This window comes from Phycodurus eques, chromosome 11 (assembly GCF_024500275.1).
Source record: "Phycodurus eques isolate BA_2022a chromosome 11, UOR_Pequ_1.1, whole genome shotgun sequence".
Taxonomy (NCBI): domain Eukaryota; kingdom Metazoa; phylum Chordata; class Actinopteri; order Syngnathiformes; family Syngnathidae; genus Phycodurus; species Phycodurus eques.
Genome location: NC_084535.1, coordinates 5,719,366 through 5,737,510, shown reverse-complemented (window position 1 = coordinate 5,737,510; position 18,145 = coordinate 5,719,366). Strand labels below are relative to the sequence as shown.

The window sequence follows — 18,145 nt, the reverse complement described above, 5'->3', positions numbered from 1 at the left end:
TATTTTTGTACTTGCTGTACGCAATCAGCTCGGGCCAGACTATCTTGATTTTCCAAAATTAAGATGCGAGTTCTGTGGAAACCTATTAGTGTTCTGCTCTAAACACACGTTATTGGACACTATAGTGCATTATTCCTTCCACTCCATCCATTTTCATGCAAACTCAAAGCCAAGTCTCGTGAGGCAGAGATGCTAACCACTGGTTCATTGTGCCGCCCAAGCACTGCATTTCCGACGCGGAATTGTTTCCCTTTGCTATCCAATTCTCATTAGGAGTGAATGATCGTGTTAAACCATCGACAGCACCCTATTTCGAGACTGTTGTTACTGACTCAAGCTGTCTTTGTCTTTTTCAGAATGAAAAACCGCTGGGTCATTCGGCGAGCAGATCCAGCAATATATCGAAGGTAAACACAGCAAGTATCCACAAATACTCCGAACTACGTAAATGCGCTCACATGCTTTTGAAGTTAAGGACTTCCAACTGTAAGGTCATTTTAGCCAAAAACACTTTTAAATCATCTGTTTCCATGCTTCGGTGCTGCTGTTTTGGTTAGCAGCAGGGTTGAAATGAGTCCCATTGGTAGCTCTTTAGTCTCTGTGCCTGAGTGTGAAGTATAGGATCTATGCACCTAAGTACAGGGACCACCCATTTTTTTTTTTTTCCTTGATGGGGAAAAGGGAGTTGTCTATTTTTGTATTTTTTTTTTTACGGTGCATTTCCCCACCTCAGCATACACACCTCTTCTCCCCCAATGACCTCGGTCTATTTTCTCTCCTCCATCGCAATCCTCCTGATCCTCTTAAGGGGATCAACCATTTACTTGCGCTGAGACATGTCAGGGTCTCTTAGCGCTGCGACACCAACGTGTCCGCCACGGGCAGCTCCCGGCTTTTTTAAACGCGAGCGCAACGCTGTTACCGTCCCCCCTGTGAGCTCTTTTAACGGCTACACTCGATTTAATCAGAATCATCACTATTTGCCAAGTATGTCAGAAACACACAATGAATTTGTCCCCGGTAGTTGGAGCCGCTCTAGTTCGACAACAAACAGCCACAGAGACAAAATGTACTTTTAGCACATAAAAACGCACTACGGAGAGTCATTGAGAAATGAAAGGTTACCAGTAATGTGGTAATGCCGATACTGTGATAATTGGGCAAATGATGCTGAGTCCTCAAGCAATTGAGAGCAGTTTGAATTGGGGCCCGGCGCTGATGATGCGTGCGGATGAGACGAAGGTGTCCTTTTCAAATCTGCAGTAGAAGGTGTTGAAGTCATCAGCCAGTCCTTTATTTTTCTCCACTTGGGGGGGGGGGGGGATGGTCGCTGGTCAGTGATTGTAATCCACGCCAGACTGACGCAGCGTCGTTAGCAGTAAACTGGTTTTCCAGCTTTTCTGCATATTTTCTCTAAACTGTCTTGAAGTGTTCCATCTTTGCTTGATTTGTCCACGTCTTTACTGTTTCACCACAGGCTTCTCACATTTAAGTTTGTGTCTCTATGTTGGTATTAAATTGAACTCCGATTGCTGTGACATTTTGGTATATATGATCTCTTTCGACTTAAGAGTAACAAGATACAACTTTCGCTGATCATTTCCAGATTGATGTATTTTTACAAACCGTAATTTCAACATAGGCCGCCGTTGTTTTTTCGTCGGAGTGCATTCTGGGTAGTGACGTCAAATGGTGACGTCCCCGACGCCCGGAGTTTTTAGCAGTAGCCACAGTCGCAGCCCCTGGCAACGATGAACGCTGTTCGGCCATTTCAGTTGGAGCCAGAGTGTGATCGGGAAAATGAGGAGAGAGAGGAAGAAACAAGAAATGAGGATGAAGATGATGACAGATGTGAAGAAACTCGAGTTGGTCATTTTCAGTGGTGCATTTGTAGCGACTGCTTGGCAATGCCGACTGAGAGAGAGAATATCTGTTGTAAAGAGCTCCGTTTCATTTCTGCCGCTGCCCCGTGCTCAGTTATCACTGTATTCAGTGATAACTGAGAGTAAAGTTACATGCATAGCTATTTTCCTATTTTTCACTGCTAACTCAGTGTCAGGCGGCGATGGTTTGTTTACAACAGCTGCTGCTGCTAAAGTGAGCTGATCAAGGTAGGCGTCCAGCGCCTCCTGTCTTTGGCGTCTTTTTTTCTCGGCTTTCGCTTGTCACACGCGGCCCTTTCGGCTCCTTGCGAGGAAAGATAGTCGGCACTGCATTGGATTTAAGCCGTCGTTGCGACCCGGGCACACCGGTGAGCTCTCTCATGAGAGCTGGGGACGATCAAAGGCTTCGAGCAACCGCAGCTCAACCCTTCCGGCCGCATCCTCCCACCGTTTGCTCAACTTGATCTTTTTGGGAAAGCTCGGAACGCTTACCTCCTTTTTTGCATTCCGTCCTGATTGGAAATTGCATCCCGAAGCGGCGCAGTGTGCCATTTTTAACTCTTTTTCACTGAGGATAAAAGTTGTTCACGAGTGGCGAGCTTAGCTCCGCAGAGAGCAGCAACGTAACAATTTTACAACAGCCATTCTACGTCATCATTCCCAGAATTCTTTGCGCACGCTAAACATGGCAGCGACAGTGTATCAAATTATGGTCTAAACAAAATAGTATTTTTTAACTTTTAGGAATAATTTATAAATATATACCACTGTATTTCAGTAGTAGAGGTCAGTAGTTGTAAACTTAAATGTATTGGTCATTTCAATCTGAGTTTACTTTAAGTGAATTAATCGGTGATCAAATAAGAGGCAATGTGTGCTTGCTTTAAGCTGTCTTTTTTTTTTTCTTTTTTTTTTTTTTTGCCTCTCCCAGTTTAGGTTTACTGTAGCAAAAGATAACAAATTTTAAAGACGAAAATGATGACCCAAACCATATCATTTTGTCTCATGAAAGTCTGTTAGCCTAATGCTAACATATAATGCAAAACACCATAGAGGGGCCAAAGGAAATGAGTGTAGATGTCATCGTAATTTTAAACTGTCGTGCACATAAGTGGTGCGCAGGTGCGCATGCGTACTAGAAAAGAGCACCAGATTCAAGTGTGTTACTACGCATTTGTGTACCAATCATTTTTCAGTGCAGAGTATGAGCCAGCTCAGATTTGTTTGACTGATTCATCTGGGGGCAAATCGAAGAGCGCAAGGACATAGTAGATGGACTTGTGCATGTGTTTTATGCTCGTGGTTTAGCGTTGTGGAAGACTCCTGACGAATTGGTGTCAGTATGCAGTGACGGAGCCACCGTCAACGTAGTAGGTTAAAATAATGTCAGACGGTGGATGTCGGGGATTCCCTCATGTGTGCTCCACCCACAACCTAGCGCGTGGGTCCCCAACCGCAGAGCTGCACAGAGAGACTGAACACTGGGAAATGGCACTCGCTTAAATGATATTGTTCTCATTGGCAAGTCTGGGAAAGGTCACGCTTGTCAGGCTGAGGAAATGAGCTGCGCGGGCGGATTCTTTTAAGACAAATAATATCTCCCTCAAATAGAAGCCTCCCTTTTTTTTTTGTGAGCAGTGAATAATTATCTCAGTTCATGGATGATGTCCCAATGGGTCATCTTAGGGATTTTACACGCCACAACAATGAGGCGCTCTACAGCTGCCACGCCAGTGGAGTATCCAAGGGATGTCGGCGTAGTTAGCCAGCTAACTGCACGATGCAATTGCGCCGGATAACCGCCGATGTGCAAAGCCGCTCAAGTTCCTATATAGTGGGGGAGGAGCTCCACAGTTGAGCCATAAGTCGCACGTTTTCCGCAGTTCTCTTCAAAGGTGTTCAATGGATTTAGAAACAAATCTCTGAATTCACTTCACAGGGTCTTCTAAAGAGTTAACTGGTGAGCCCATTTGAACTCAGTCGCGAACCAAAACAGCAGCCCCGGTGTAAGTAAGCAGTCTGTCAAATGAGTTAAGGTGTGCTGTCTTACCACAGATTGTAAGGGAGTATTAAACCTTATGTTAAGTGTGGACATTAAGGTTTTAACTGCTGAGCCAATTTGAACTCTGTTGCTAACCAGAACAGCAGCACAGAAAAGGATGTAAAATAGTCTCTCCGATTTATTCAAGTTTGGAGTCTTACCACATGCTTTCAGCATTTATCTTGGGTTATGTGAGGACAGATATAACTGTTGGGCTAATGTGAACTTTGTTGCTAACCAAAACAGCAGCACCGAAGGACGTGAGCAGTTTCTCGGATGAATTTCAATGCGGAGTCTTTCCGCATGCTGTAAGTGAATGTGCGATACATCGCGGGAGCTTGACTGATGAACCACGATATAGCGAGGTAATGTGTATTTCCAATGGGGGGGAAAAAAATAACAATGTTATCGGAGTGCAGGAGTCCGAGGCTCTCCCCCTTACTCGGTGTTCTGCTAGGTCAGGAGGCTTATCCGCAGCCTGGGCCCGGTGTCGAGCACAGTGCCAGGCATGTGTGTGTCTGTTTGGGATGGGCAAAGCGGGCTGGAATTAAAGTATTACACTGGTCATAAAGTCCAAGCGGGCGAGCCGCCGCTCAGTAGGCCGGTGTTGGGCTCCGGCCAAACATCTGGCGGTGGTTCTCCAAATTCAGATTGTTTGGAAGTTTTGTACGCAAGGGATAGGTTTTCGGCACATCGGTTCTGCTGATGATACAGGACTCCGAGCCACACCGGTGTAATGTTCATTTTGCCTGTAACACAAGGCATTTCAGTTATGCGGTATCTCATTCTGAACACTAGGGGGCACTCTGTAAACGGAGTACATAGATAATAGATGAGTCTGGTGGATTTCAACAAGTAGGAATATGGATGCCTTGTTACATGTGTGAGTTGGTATTAAGTATTGTAACGTCCAGTAAATAAATTGTATTTTGCATTTTTATTTAGATGTGAACAATGTCATACAACATGTTTTTGTCTTTTGTGCAGAAAGCCCCCTTATTTTTCTGCTTATATTTATATTTTTGCTGATTTTACTTGTATTGTATTATGTATTTATTTATTGCAGTTGTCATTTATATTCATTTGTATTTACATTTCGGTGGTGGCGAGATTTAATTTATTTGCACAGAAAGTATCCTTATTATTCTGCCAAATTGCACACCATTAATTATAATAATCACTAGAATATTACATACCTGTATATAGTCGTGCTGTTTGTTTATTTACATTTGAATTGTGATTTTTTTCTTTTTTTTTTTTTCAATAATTTTTTTTTTTGCACAGCAAGTATCCTTATTTGTGTGCAAGCCATACTGTCCGCAAAAGTATTTAATGGTAGTCAATGGAAGTGGAAAAAGTGGAAATTATTAACTGGTCCTGAAGGGTATTAAGTTGAATTTCACAAGGTATTAAAATGCAGCTCTAGTGATCGAGTGTGTCATCAAATAATTTATTGGAAGAAGGATATTACAACAAAATCAATCCAGTTTGGATAAATGAGTACTTGTTGATAAATGTGTAATTTTTGTCTTAATTGTTGCTTAAGCAGCTTTGGATGCCTCCAAATGTTGCTGCCACTCTTGATTGCCACTTTGTCTAAACTGATTTACAGGATACTGATTTAGGCGTCTCGAGGGGCACGTTAATGGTTGGCCAATCAAATCAAATGGCTTCGACTCCGCCATTTGCAAAATCACCTGCTCCTCAGGTCGTCTCATTAAAGTGTCGCTGTGCTTTTCAGGAACGTCTCAAAGCTACATATTTTATTCCAATCATTACCAAACCCGTACGACATCGCGACATATTGCCGTCGTCAAGCAGGCGGCATCTGCCTGATTCCCCCCACCCCTGAGGAAGGCGTAATCATGCCTGGGAGACATGTTGCATAATGCTGTTAAGCTCATTTATTAATTGGGAGCTGTTCATTAAGGCAACTACCACAATAAAATCCTAAAACCACAGTCAGAATCAACATGGCCGCTTATTGCTCACTAGAACATACTGGAAGAAGCTAGATACCAAGGATATCGAAATAAATGCTCGAATGGCTCGCCGTGGCCTCCCACGTCGTCCAAGGCCATCACGACCTGTCTGCGTGTTCGATGTGTTTCCAGCCGACGTGAACAGGCCTCTCATGTCACGTTGTCAGTCGGGCACTCGTTTCAAGCTGCGTCGTTTCCGCCTGCATCTTTAAATATAGCCGCCGTTGCATAACGACCATTTGCATCACTGAGCTTACCCCGGGGGCCCAGACGACCACGTCTTATGGACTGGAAATAAATAAATATCGGACTTTGATGAGGAAAATAGCTGTCGGGTGGATGGGAAGAGGCCTACACCAACTTTACAGGAGCTGCAGCGATTTCTGGCAATTACGGGCTCGTATAACGTGGCAGCAGTCTTCATTTGCAAAAATCGACTTATCTCAGAGGCCTGACCTGTCTACATGTTGTAGCGTGTGTTATAGACCACAAATAAACAAATAATAGGATTTTAAGAAAAATATGGTGGTAGCTTCTTTAAAGGATTTGCAGGAATTTCTGGCAAATCCTGGCATGTGTCTACATGTGACCACAAAAACAAATATAGGGTTTAGTGAAGAACATGCTTGTTGGGGATGGTATAAAGAGACCCACAGCAACATTTAAAGAAGCTGTAGAAACTTCTGGCACTTATACTGGCTGCGTCCTACCCGTGACAACAATCTCCATTTGCATCGCCGATCTTATCTCCAAAGCCCTGCTCTCCGCAGGGTGTGAACATTATGTTATAAAGGGAATAAAGTGATGGACATCGTGGTCCAGACAGCCTGCTTGTGCTGGGATAACCTGCGCGGACTCTATGTGGTATAAATGAGATACACTAGTGTGTTATTTATGATTTGGTAAATGTGAAAGGATTGTCATTGATGAGCAGCCTGAAGGGCAGATAGTATGACATCACAACATCGATCAGTGTCAGGCCGGGAGCTATAAAATGTCGGCCCAGTTGGAGATGGAATCAATAGCTAATTAGTTTCACGCTGTAATGATCAGGCCCATTTTTGGATTTTTACATTAGCAACACCCAACAAGGATCCCACTTCTGACCGCACAACCTTAGCGTCTCCCTTTTGTAGACTTGAGGAATCATTTTATGACCACCTCGCTGGCTGTGTTTCGCAACGTGTGGTCCAGTGGAGGTTGCGGTGGTCCTCAAGAAACCGTTTTCCCAATGCGGTACAATTGGTCGACAGATAAGTCATCATTTCCAAAACCAAACTGGAACGGAATGGAAGCATATGTATTTATAGTAAAAGGGTTAGTATTTACTGTATTATTCATGAATCCTTCGGCTTCAGATTTATATACATTAGCAGATGAAAGTAAATGTGAATAATTCATCTGCTGTCTACGCATACGCTTTGCTGACTCCACATTGAAGTGAGTGGTGGTGGTGTGGCTGCTTGCAGGCTGGCAGCCCGACTTCAGTCAACGCCCCCGGCAGTTTCTCAAGAACGTCGGTTTCTCCCTCCAGCCAAGACATCTGCAGGTACAAACCTTGTCGCGTGTTGTTTTTTGTTTTTTTTTAGGTTAATACACCACTCACAAAACGTTTGTGATATTTAGACTTCAGTTGAAATTTCAGGATGGACCTAAAATGCACTATAACCTTTCCTGGTAAACTTAATTGGACCTTCTCTAAACGTTTGAATGGACATGTACAACTGTTCAATGGTTCAGTACTTAAAAAAGTGTTTTTAATAAGGCAAATAGCACTCTATATAATATTGCAGTTTATAAAAACAAACAGTAATGACACAATCAAATAGAATGTAAAGAATTAAACAGTTTTTGCCACCTTTATTTTGCCTCAATTCAATGGACATTGTGCTGCTGCTTCTGCTGTCTGAGCCTTGGCCACATGGAGAGAGTCACAGCTCCTCAGGAAGCTGCAGTAGTATTAGTCAATCTTCGCAGAGGATAAAGAATATATGCCCGTTGCCTTTATGTTATATAATATGTATACATATGTTGCACCACTGTTTGTGTTCCAATAGCCATTGCTTAAAGGTGTTATAGCACTGCGACGCCGATGCTGTCCATTAGCCTGTCTATGGTGTTTGGCATCGTTTGTTAGCATTTAGCAAAATGGACTTAAAGAAAAGCTTCTGGTTGTCATAAATATACAACGTGTGTAATTCTATGTTGTATGTTTCACCATACAGCGTATCTTGCAAGTCAAAGTAAATAATTGGCCGGATGATTCGTAATTTGGGTCCCTCTCATCTCAAGGCCACCGCGGTATAGAGAAGAGTCACAGAAAAAAATTACAAACACCTATTGGGAGAAATACTGAACAGTTTGGCACGCATTCAAAAGGTTCGAGAAGATCAAATTAAGTTCACCTGTAAAGGTTGTAGTGCATTTTAAGGTTCATCTTGAAGTTGGGCAAGCTTAGTGATCCAAGTAGGCATGCCATGAATTTATTTTATTGAGTTATTTATTCCAAAAAATGGGTCATTCAGTACCCTCAAACCTTTGTTGTTTCTCTCAAATGTCCATTCTTTCTTTGGTTGTTTTTTTTGGGCTTTCCCATTCCCCTTTTCCTTCTGTCCTTCACCACTACGTGTCACACTACATTTGCATTCAACACACGCACACACGAGCAGTGCAGATGAGGAGCGTCAGAAGCAGACGGCAGTGGTTCTGTTGGCTCCTAACGGTAAAAGCGCTGCAGGTCGCGGCGGTGTCACGGTGACCACCGTCTGCACGGACTCGCCGCCCTCGTCCAAGCAGCGGGACTGGCTCTCTCTGCTGCGGCCCTCCTTGGGCGGCCCGCGCCCCCACGGCCCGCTCCGTTTCTCCGTATCGCTCAACGACGTAGGCCAACGTGTGGACGGCCTCTATCGCGGCCTGCACTTTATCGACCGCACCTGCTCCGAAGGAGAGCTGGAGACCGAGGCCGGGGATGACGCCCGGTCTCCGTGCTCCGTACCGAGGGCGGCGGACGCCGGAATGAACGGCGGTCCCAACCCGAGTCGGGTCTTCCTGCCGCACCCCCACCTCGTCCCTTCTTTCACCAACAGCTACAAGTACACGCTGGACCCTTCTGATGCCGCCCTTCCCGTCCCTCCTCCACCTCCTCCTGCTCCTGATCACCCTCACTGCTCCCCCAGTGCCAACTTCCTCCGCCTTCTCCTCCCCTTCTCCCGATCCTCAACCTCGTCGAGCCTGCCCAAGTCCTCCAGCGCCATCATGGAAGGCAGCGAGTTGGAGTTTGCCCCCGAGGAGATGGCGAAGGCCGTTAATATGGCGCCGCTTTGCTACATGGACGAGGACAGCGACCTGGACCGCTGCCCGTCCCTTACGTCGGAGAAAACGGAACCGCTGTCGCCCTTTTCGCTGTCTGCCGACTGCTGCAGGTGGGTGACTGTCTGGATGGTCTAAACTACGCCCGCCCTCCCCTGTGACGTGGTAGAGCGAACGCTGCTCCCCCCCTGACCCCGTGATGCAAGTGGAGTAGTAGACGCTTCCTGTAGTACCTGCAGACACAGTAGAAGCCGTAGAACACACACACACACACACGTACACGCACTCATCCGTCCCCATTTATGTTTACCCAGAATATCCTTAACAGAGGGTCCTTGACGGTTTACGACAATATACAGTGCTCCTCCATAATAGTGTTTTTTTGTTGTTGTTGTTTTTTATACAGCATACAGTCATGCCTTGACTTGCGTGTTTAATTCTTTAATTGTAATGCTTTTGGATGGGGAAAAGGAGATCACACACAGTTACTGGCATTCTTACTCTTTTTGGATTGTTTCATATTTATGGTGTAAAGGTGTTGTGATTTAAAAGAAATCTGGCTTTAATACTACGTTACTGATAAGACTAGGGCGCATTACGACTTGCGTACAAATTCGGGTTACCACCGTAGGAACAGAACTCTGTCGTAAACCGAGGTCCCGCCCTGTACTTGTGTACTTGTGTTTCCCCTTTTGTGTTTTTGTGACATCATCCTTGTGGCAATGTGAACTTCAGGTGCCATCGTACTTCTGCCATCGTACAGCACAGTGAGTGCAATCAGTCGTATTACTCACAACGACAACAACATAAAACAAATAAGATGAACACTAAATGAATAATGAAATTTATTCAATGCAAACAGGCACTGCACTCCAAAAGTGTTGGAATAGTGAGGAAAAATCTGAATTTTTGCTGTGAACTGAAAACATTTGAGTTGGCATTAAAGGAGGTTGTAGTTGATTGGGTTTTTAAAGTATACTTACTGGCGTGCCCTCACACAAACTTCAGCCACAATAATAAACATGTTTTTAAATACATACAGTGGTTACGGAAAGTTTTCACACCCCCTTAGATTTTTCACTCTTTGTTATATTGCAGCCATTTGTTAAAATTTAAGTTCATTTTTTTCCCTCGTTAATGTACACACAGCACCCCATATTGGCAGGAAAAAAAACGGCATTGTTGAAATTTTTGCTGATTTATTAAAAAAGAAAAACGGAAATATTAGTTATGTTATAAGTATTCATACCCCTCACATATTTAACTCGAGTGCTGTCCATTTCTTCTTCCTTAAAATGGTTCACCACCTTCATTGGAGTCCAGCTGTGTTTGATGATACTGATTGGACTTGATTAGGACCTTACAGCTCACAGTGCATGTCAGAGCAAATGAGAATCATGAGGTCAAAGGAACTGCCTGAAGAGCTCAGAGACAGAATTGTGGCAAGGCACAGATCTGGCCAAAGTTACACAAAAATATTCTGCTACACTTAAGGCACAGTGGCCTCCATAATCCGGAAATGGAAGACGTTTGGGAAGATCAGAACCCTTCTTTGAGCTGGCCGTCCAGCCAAACTGAGCAATTGGGGGTGAAGAGCCTTTGTGAGAGAGGTAAAGAAGAACCCAAAGATCACTGTGGCTGAGCTCCAGAGATGCAGTCGGGAGATGGGAGAAAGTTCTAGAAAGTCAACCATCACTGCAGCCCTCCACCAGTCGGGGCTTTATCGCAGAGTGGCCTGACGGAAGCCTCTCCTCAGTGCAAGACACATGAAAGCCCGCATGGAGTTTGCTAAAAAACACCTGAAGGACTCCAAGATGGTGAGAAATAAGATTCTCTGGTCTGATGAGACCAAGATAGAAATTGTTGGCCTTAATTCTAAGTGGCATGTGTGGAGAAAACCAGGCACTGCTCATCACCTGTCCAATACAGTCCCAACAGTGAAGCATGGTGGTGGCAGCATCATGCTGTGGGTATGTTTTTCAGCTGCAGGCACAGGGAGACTGGTTGCAATAGAAGGAAAGATGAATGCGGCTAAGTACAGGGATATCCTGGGTGAAAACCTTCTCCAGAGTGCTCAGAACATCAGATTGGGCCGAAGGTTCACCTTCAAAAACACAATGATTCTAAGCACAGAGCTAAAATACCGAAGGAGTGGCTTCAGAACAACTCCGTGACTGTTTTTGAATGGCCCATCCAGAGCCCTGACTTAAACCCAATTGAGCATCTCTGGAAAGACCTGAAAATGGCTGCCCACCAACGTTTACCATCCAACCTGATAGAACTGGAGAGGATCTGTAAGGAGGAATGGCAAAGGATCCCCAAATCCAGGTGTGAAAAACATTCCCAAAAAGACTCATGGCTGCATTAGCTCAAAAGGGTGCTTCTACTCAATACTGAGAGCAAAGGGTCTGAATGCTTACGGCTGTGTGATATTTCAGTTTTGTTTTTTTTCCCTGTCAATATGGGGTGCTGTGTGTACATTAATGTGGAAAAAAATGAACTTAAATGATTTTAGCAAATGGCTGCAATATAAAAAAGAGTGAAAAATGTAAGCGGGTCTGAATACTTTTCTGTACCCACTGTACATTTATGGTAAACTCATTCAAAACTAACTTGTATTGGCTCATTGACTAATAATGTAGCGTCTTCTGGCTCCATTAGTCGAGCCCCTCGGGGACGTCTCTGCCGTTTTTACCTGGCCGATGTCGAGTGGATTAATCAAAGCGGTGGCTCACGTGCCGAAGGGAATGTTTACGTCTGCGCTTCTACCTCCTACCTAAATGTCAGCTGGGTTCTCTGCGGACAAACACGCGGGTGAGAGAGTGAGAGAGCCAATATCGTGCGGTGGATTAAAAGCATCAAATTGGCTTTGTAGTCTGCGCGCACACGCACCCAAACAAACGGCACGTCATAGCAGCTTCCTGTCAGGTGGTTGGAAGCATGAGCTTACAGCAGGTGATTCACACAATAACAGCCAGCTAGCAAAAAGACATGCATGCATACAGCACTCGCTGTAGGTAGCGCAAAGTTAGCATAACTTAGCTTATCTAAGTAGAAAAAAGCTAAAAGATAAATAGATGAATTGGTTGCTACATAAATGGATTCAAGACAGATGAATGGATTGATAGATGAATATAGTCAAGTTAGCCTAGCTTAGCTTATCCAGTTAGCTCGCAAAATGATAGTTACGTACATTGCTTTGCGAGCTAATTAGCCAGATAGACAGATGGAGCAAATTTCGTGGTGACTAAAAATATCAATAAATTATTTAGATAACAGGTACATTGCTTCCTGCATAAAAAGCCAGGTAGCAAGATTCAGGACAGGCGCACTATTTGGCCGTTTACGCGATGGGTGCGCCATCTTCTTCGGGGGAAAAAAAAAAAAAAAAAAGGGGCTTCCCTTTTCCCATCAGGAAACAAAAACAGTCACAACAATTATCTCACTTCATGGGCTCTATTGTTTAAGCGCAGACAATAAATTACCTGCTGAACCCGTTTGAACTGTTGCTAACCAAAATAGCAGAAACAAGGCACATGAGCAGGGTGTGCCAACTCACTGCATGTTATAAACAAGTGCCCTGCGTAATAATTCAGGTGATTTAATGTAATGTGGCAACGTCCTCTTTAATGACTATTCATTCATTCGTTTTCCTCCGCTATTCATATTCCAGTAAACTCTGACCGCGCCACAATAGTGTGCGCGCCCGTGATTCGGGAAGCTGCGTGACTTTTTACATAATAGTCTTTGTGACACATTTACATTATATATACAATATATATTTTTAACTAAGATCACCCATATATATTTTTCAATTGTTACCATTGCAAGAAAGCACCCCCCCCCCCCCCCCCCCCCAATATATTCTTAAGATTTCTCAATCAATAATGAGCGCATGAAAGTCTACCCGTTTATTCTATTTTCACTTTATTTCCTGGGGTGCTGCTTGTTCTGACATTTAAAGCACACTTAATGCATTAGACGTCACTCCAGCGATCACGTTTGGAGTCTGAAAATAGCTATGTGTTCTTATCCTTACTTGAAACAGGATGAACCGTCTCATTTCGGGACAGAACATCGAACAACAATCAAAGAAAACATATTAAGACGCGACATATTAAGGTCATGGAGTGGCCTAGTCAAGTCTCGCGAAGGAAGGTGAAATTTCACAGTTCCCGAGTGGCAGCCAAGAAACTTGAAAGATTTAGAGCAAGGGATGTCAAATTATCGCGAGCCATGTCGTATTCAAAGGTGAATCACAATAGGTGTAAAGATATGCCAAAAATCACAGTTTGGTTTGTTCCTTTGTTTCAAGTTGACGGTTCGAGTCACATTCTATACAGTAAGGGAAGAAAATTCGGAATAAACTGCTTGTCTTTGTGAATGATTACACAGTATGCTATAAAACTCCCTAAAAAATGTCATTTGTTACTACTTTGGCTCCATCAGAAGAACCCGGGAGAGGCTGCTCGTTCTTCATTTTAAAAAAAAACAAAAACATATGGCTATCCATGATATCTGCTAGCCAGATGCTGAGGTGCATTGAGTTTGTTCACTTATTAGGAATGTTACTCAGACCTGTACTATCCCTTAACACTGTACTAAATATAAGAATATTAAATAAAAAAATAAAAAAAACAGTACTTGGGTAATGAGTCATTCAAATTTATTGTAATCACAGTTCAATAAAAAAAAATGTACATCAATAGAAGTTTAAAAACAAACTTCAAAAAGTTAAAAACAAACTTCAAAAAGTTAAATGCAACTGAACTGTACCAGGGCAGTGATTCTTTTAGGTACCACTAGAGGGAGCGCACAAACCTATTCTCAGTGTCCTCGGGGATCATGAAAAATGACCAACATTTTACTACTTTAGTATTGTGTTTTGAACCCTAACCCTTTGGGCACTGAATATTTTTTGTAAGTGAGCAAACTCACAAAGTCAGCAAGTGATCAAGTCGTCATTTCCCTCGCTGTATGTTGAATATGTGTCCTGGGCCACCTTAGTAAGCGTCTTATTTTTTGCTGCTCCGCTTCAGGATCTGCCACTGTGAAGGCGACGACGAGAGTCCGCTGATCACGCCGTGCCACTGCACGGGCAGCCTGCGCTTCGTGCACCAGTCGTGTCTGCAGCAGTGGATCAAGAGCTCGGACACGCGCTGCTGCGAGCTCTGCAAGTACGAGTTCATCATGGAGACCAAGCTTAAGCCTCTGCGCAAGGTACTTAAAAAAAATAATAATAATTCAAATGGACGCCTATTTTCCACCAGTCGGCATGATGTTGTTTATGGAAAGTCATGTGAGCATTTATTCCATATCCAAGTAAAGGTCCACTAGTAAGGCAATTCAGCGGACTAGTGTAACGACTAGGGCGCACTAGTAGAATGACTGTCTTACTATTAACATCTGTATGAAAGTTCTGCACACTAGTAGGTAGCTTTCACTTTTTAAACTGCGTTTGAATAAACGTGACTTTGTGGGAAACCAACTTCCAGTGCATCACTTGTGCTGTGAGCCAGCTGCCGCCACTTCGAAACAACAACAACGTGCGCTGCTGTTGCCACATAGCGTCCACACCCACCAAAAAAAAGCATGCTAATGCTTTTGACAGCGGACACGTTGACAGCCGTCGCCACCTCCCCACGCTTTACAGCTGCGACGTGCGGTGCGGTTTATGGCTGGTGAGGCAGCGACATTAGTGTCAGATTCGCAAATTGTAGGAGCCAAACAGAGTGCTGTTGCAGCCTGACATTAAAAAAAAAAAAAAAAAAAATTGAAAATTATATCAGCATTCTTTTCACACACATTTGCAAGCGTTGCTTTTTCAGTGGTTTAGAGGGAGCCTATTAGTCGTCACAGTTTAGCTACTAATAGGCTACTCATTAAATTAGTAATTGGTGTGCCAAAAAAATTTAAATAATTAATTTAATGGGCCAGTCCTTACAAGTGTACCACTCGGGTTTGAAAAGCGGGTTATTTTCCTGACCTTTTACTCATTCACCGCCAGCTGTTTTCAAAGAAGAGTTCCCCATGTTGTCGGCCATTTTAAAGCATTTTCACTGATCTTTCAAGAACCGCAGAATATTGTGTTCTGTCACAATGTAAGCCCCGAAAGAACACCTCAAGAAGAGACTCTTATTCGTTACCAGAAAGTATAATCGGGTTTGGTTTCAGCAAAAGTGCTATTTTTTTTTTTAAGCAAAAAGAGGCAATGTCAAGCAGAACAAAACTTTGATGCTAATAATTGTTGCTTTTGTGACAACTCCAACTATAAAACAACAGAAACAAGACTGCGAAAGGGCGTTTGATAGCAAAATACGAATTTCTTTACAGATATACAACTAAGAAACGCACCGTGAGCAACGCCGGCTCGGGTTTTAACTTGTGCTCCCTCACTTTTTGAGTGAGGGAGCACAAACCAGAGAACCTAAATGGAGTTTTTTACTCTTCATGCTCTGCGTCCCCTGCCAGCACGTCCCTGCTTAGCAGTGCAAAGGGCATCGTTGCATTGCAGGTTGATCCGTGTAAATGTCAAATGAAGCCGCGCAGACCGGCTGTGCGCCGCTGGGAAGTGAAAAGCACGGGTGTGCCTATGTGTGTGTTGAAGCAATCCAGGGTGCCACTAACGCGTAATAAGAAAGTGCCTCCACAAAAAGGGCACTAATGCAATTGATGTGTTATGACTTACAAGCTAGTGACTGCTAACACATTTCTACTATTATTACAATACGGTAATACCCCGTTTGTTGTGTGCGCATGTTCCAGATCCACCAGCAATAGATGAAAATCCGCAGGATAGAGACCATATTTATAAAAAAAAAAAAAAAAAAACAGTATGCGAATGACCCGACTATCGTGCTACGAGCTTTCAATTGTTTCAGTTTAGTTGAGTTTTTTTTCCCGGCTTTGGCTTGGGAGCGCAATCTTGAGATAGAAAGACCGTAATTGTGTCAGCTGTTTTAATGAGTAAATATTCCTCAAGAGAAGAGGCTTCAAGCTGTTTATTGCCACTCTCGGCTGAAGGTTACTGTCGAACTAAGAAGAGAATTACACGTTGCGTATTTAAAGCAACCGCATAGCCTCCACTGCCTGAATGCTAACATGCAATGGGAAATTCCGTAGGTACACGGGCTAACAATTAGCATCTGCGTGGGGGTGTTGTTACCCTTTACGCAACGGATATCTGGACATAAACGGTGCAGCAACACACATAAACAGACAATATAGCAATACCCATAGGCATATATTCTTTATCCCCTCTTGTGAAGTGTAATTATGTCAGAATATTATAGAGAGCTATTTTTCACATTCAAAGAACTACATATTGTTTTGTTTTTTGGGGGTAGGCAAAAATGGATTAAAGGCGTTTCCATTCATTTCAGTAGGAAAAGACGATTTGGGATACAAGTTTTTTTTAGTTAAGAGCATGGTTAAGGAAGGAGTTAAACTCGTGTCCACTATTATTATTATTATTATTATTATTATTATTATTATTCCCGTGATTCTAGTGAAGATAAGTGGTTTGGAAAATGGATTTATGGATTATTATTATTAGTGCTATTACCATTATTATCATGATCATTATTATTATTAACAGTAGTTTACTTTTACCCCTTCCACGCACTTTAAACACATCTAAACTTGTTAAAACACACTTTTTATTTGTATTGTATTTGTATGCATTTCGGCACACACCAAAAAAATGTATAGAAAATACTCTACGTATTGTAGCGTCTATGTCCATGCATGGACCTTTGAGAGGCGGGGCCTGGCGGGGTGTTGTCGGCGGTTCTGCGTGGGATTGTCTGGGCGTGAGCTGTGGCCGACAGCAGCTATCCGTGAGTGTTTTACTGTTCTGGCCGAATAGCGCATCGGCAACTGTGGCTCTCCTTTCCCACATCTTACTGTGATGTAAGAGGTATACTCTAAAACCCAATAAAAAACAATCACTTAAATGACATAGCGGGCGGGGATTTCACTGTCTAAGCATGTATAACTTATAACATATACTCTTTTAACATTACTCTTTTTTTTTTTTTTTTCTATTAATGCCCGCAGTGGGAGAAGCTTCAGATGACGGCGAGCGAACGGAGGAAGATTATGTGCTCAGTCACCTTCCACGTCATCGCCATCACGTGTGTGGTGTGGTCGCTGTACGTGCTCATCGACAGGACGGCGGACGAAATCAAACAAGGTCAGTCCACAACGGAGTCTTTATTACGTTGTTATAAACTAAGTGGTTTTTAGTCACTTTTTAGAAAGAAAATCTGCTAGCCAAAAAGTGAGCCCACATTTCGCTCTATTGTGTTCGCCGGTTTGGTTAGTACACATGGTAATAGCACATTAATAAATCATTAATAACACATCAGAAAGCTGTTTGAGCATTTGTTCCATCCAGCTGGATAGCAAGGATATGGAATAAATGTGCAAATGGCTTCCCATATCTCATGCATATTGAGTTGCGCACAGATGGAAGCAACAAGCTGGGCACATTTAGTCCAACCTGATGATTCACAAGGCTGCTGTCTTGCGCCATGGTTGAGTTTTGTTTTGGGTTTGTTTCCTTCCTTTCTTTTTTTGTTTTATACTCACAATGTACTTGTTAAGGTTCTTTCAAGTAATATCTGTTTGTTTTTTGTTTTTTTATACTTACATTCTCTTTACTCATGCAGCCCGGAGTATTCCAGGTAAATTTTTAACTTTGTTCTCCCACCCATCAGTCTTTTCTGTTTGCACTCAATGACCCACTTCTCTGTTAATTTAATAGTAAAACCCGAAAACCTTTCAAATTCCAATGATCTGACAATGTAAACGTAAATACTGAGACGCATTAAAGCAGTCATTCTCAAACTCTGGCTCCCTCTAGTGGTACACAAAAGACTCACTGTCTAAGTACGGTTCCGTTTTATTAAACTTTTTAGTACACTACA

The 18,145-nt window shown here is 43.1% G+C and overlaps 1 protein-coding gene across 5 annotated transcripts in view; it reads left to right on the top strand.

Moving 5' to 3' along the window:
* The window catches only part of marchf8 (membrane-associated ring finger (C3HC4) 8), a 69,303-nt gene that overhangs the window by 46,238 nt on the left and 4,920 nt on the right, over positions 1–18,145 (top strand). For 2 of the 5 annotated variants that reach the window (XM_061689279.1, XM_061689281.1), the window contains 6 exons: positions 357–407; positions 7,376–7,455; positions 8,576–9,328; positions 14,255–14,435; positions 17,274–17,409; positions 17,888–17,902. In XM_061689279.1, the coding sequence (XP_061545263.1) occupies positions 357–407; positions 7,376–7,455; positions 8,576–9,328; positions 14,255–14,435; positions 17,274–17,409; positions 17,888–17,902 (1,216 nt within the window). The remainder of the gene's footprint in view (positions 1–356; positions 408–7,375; positions 7,456–8,575; positions 9,329–14,254; positions 14,436–17,273; positions 17,410–17,887; positions 17,903–18,145) is intronic. The other 3 variants (XM_061689280.1, XM_061689282.1, XM_061689283.1) reach the window with 3 other exon arrangements.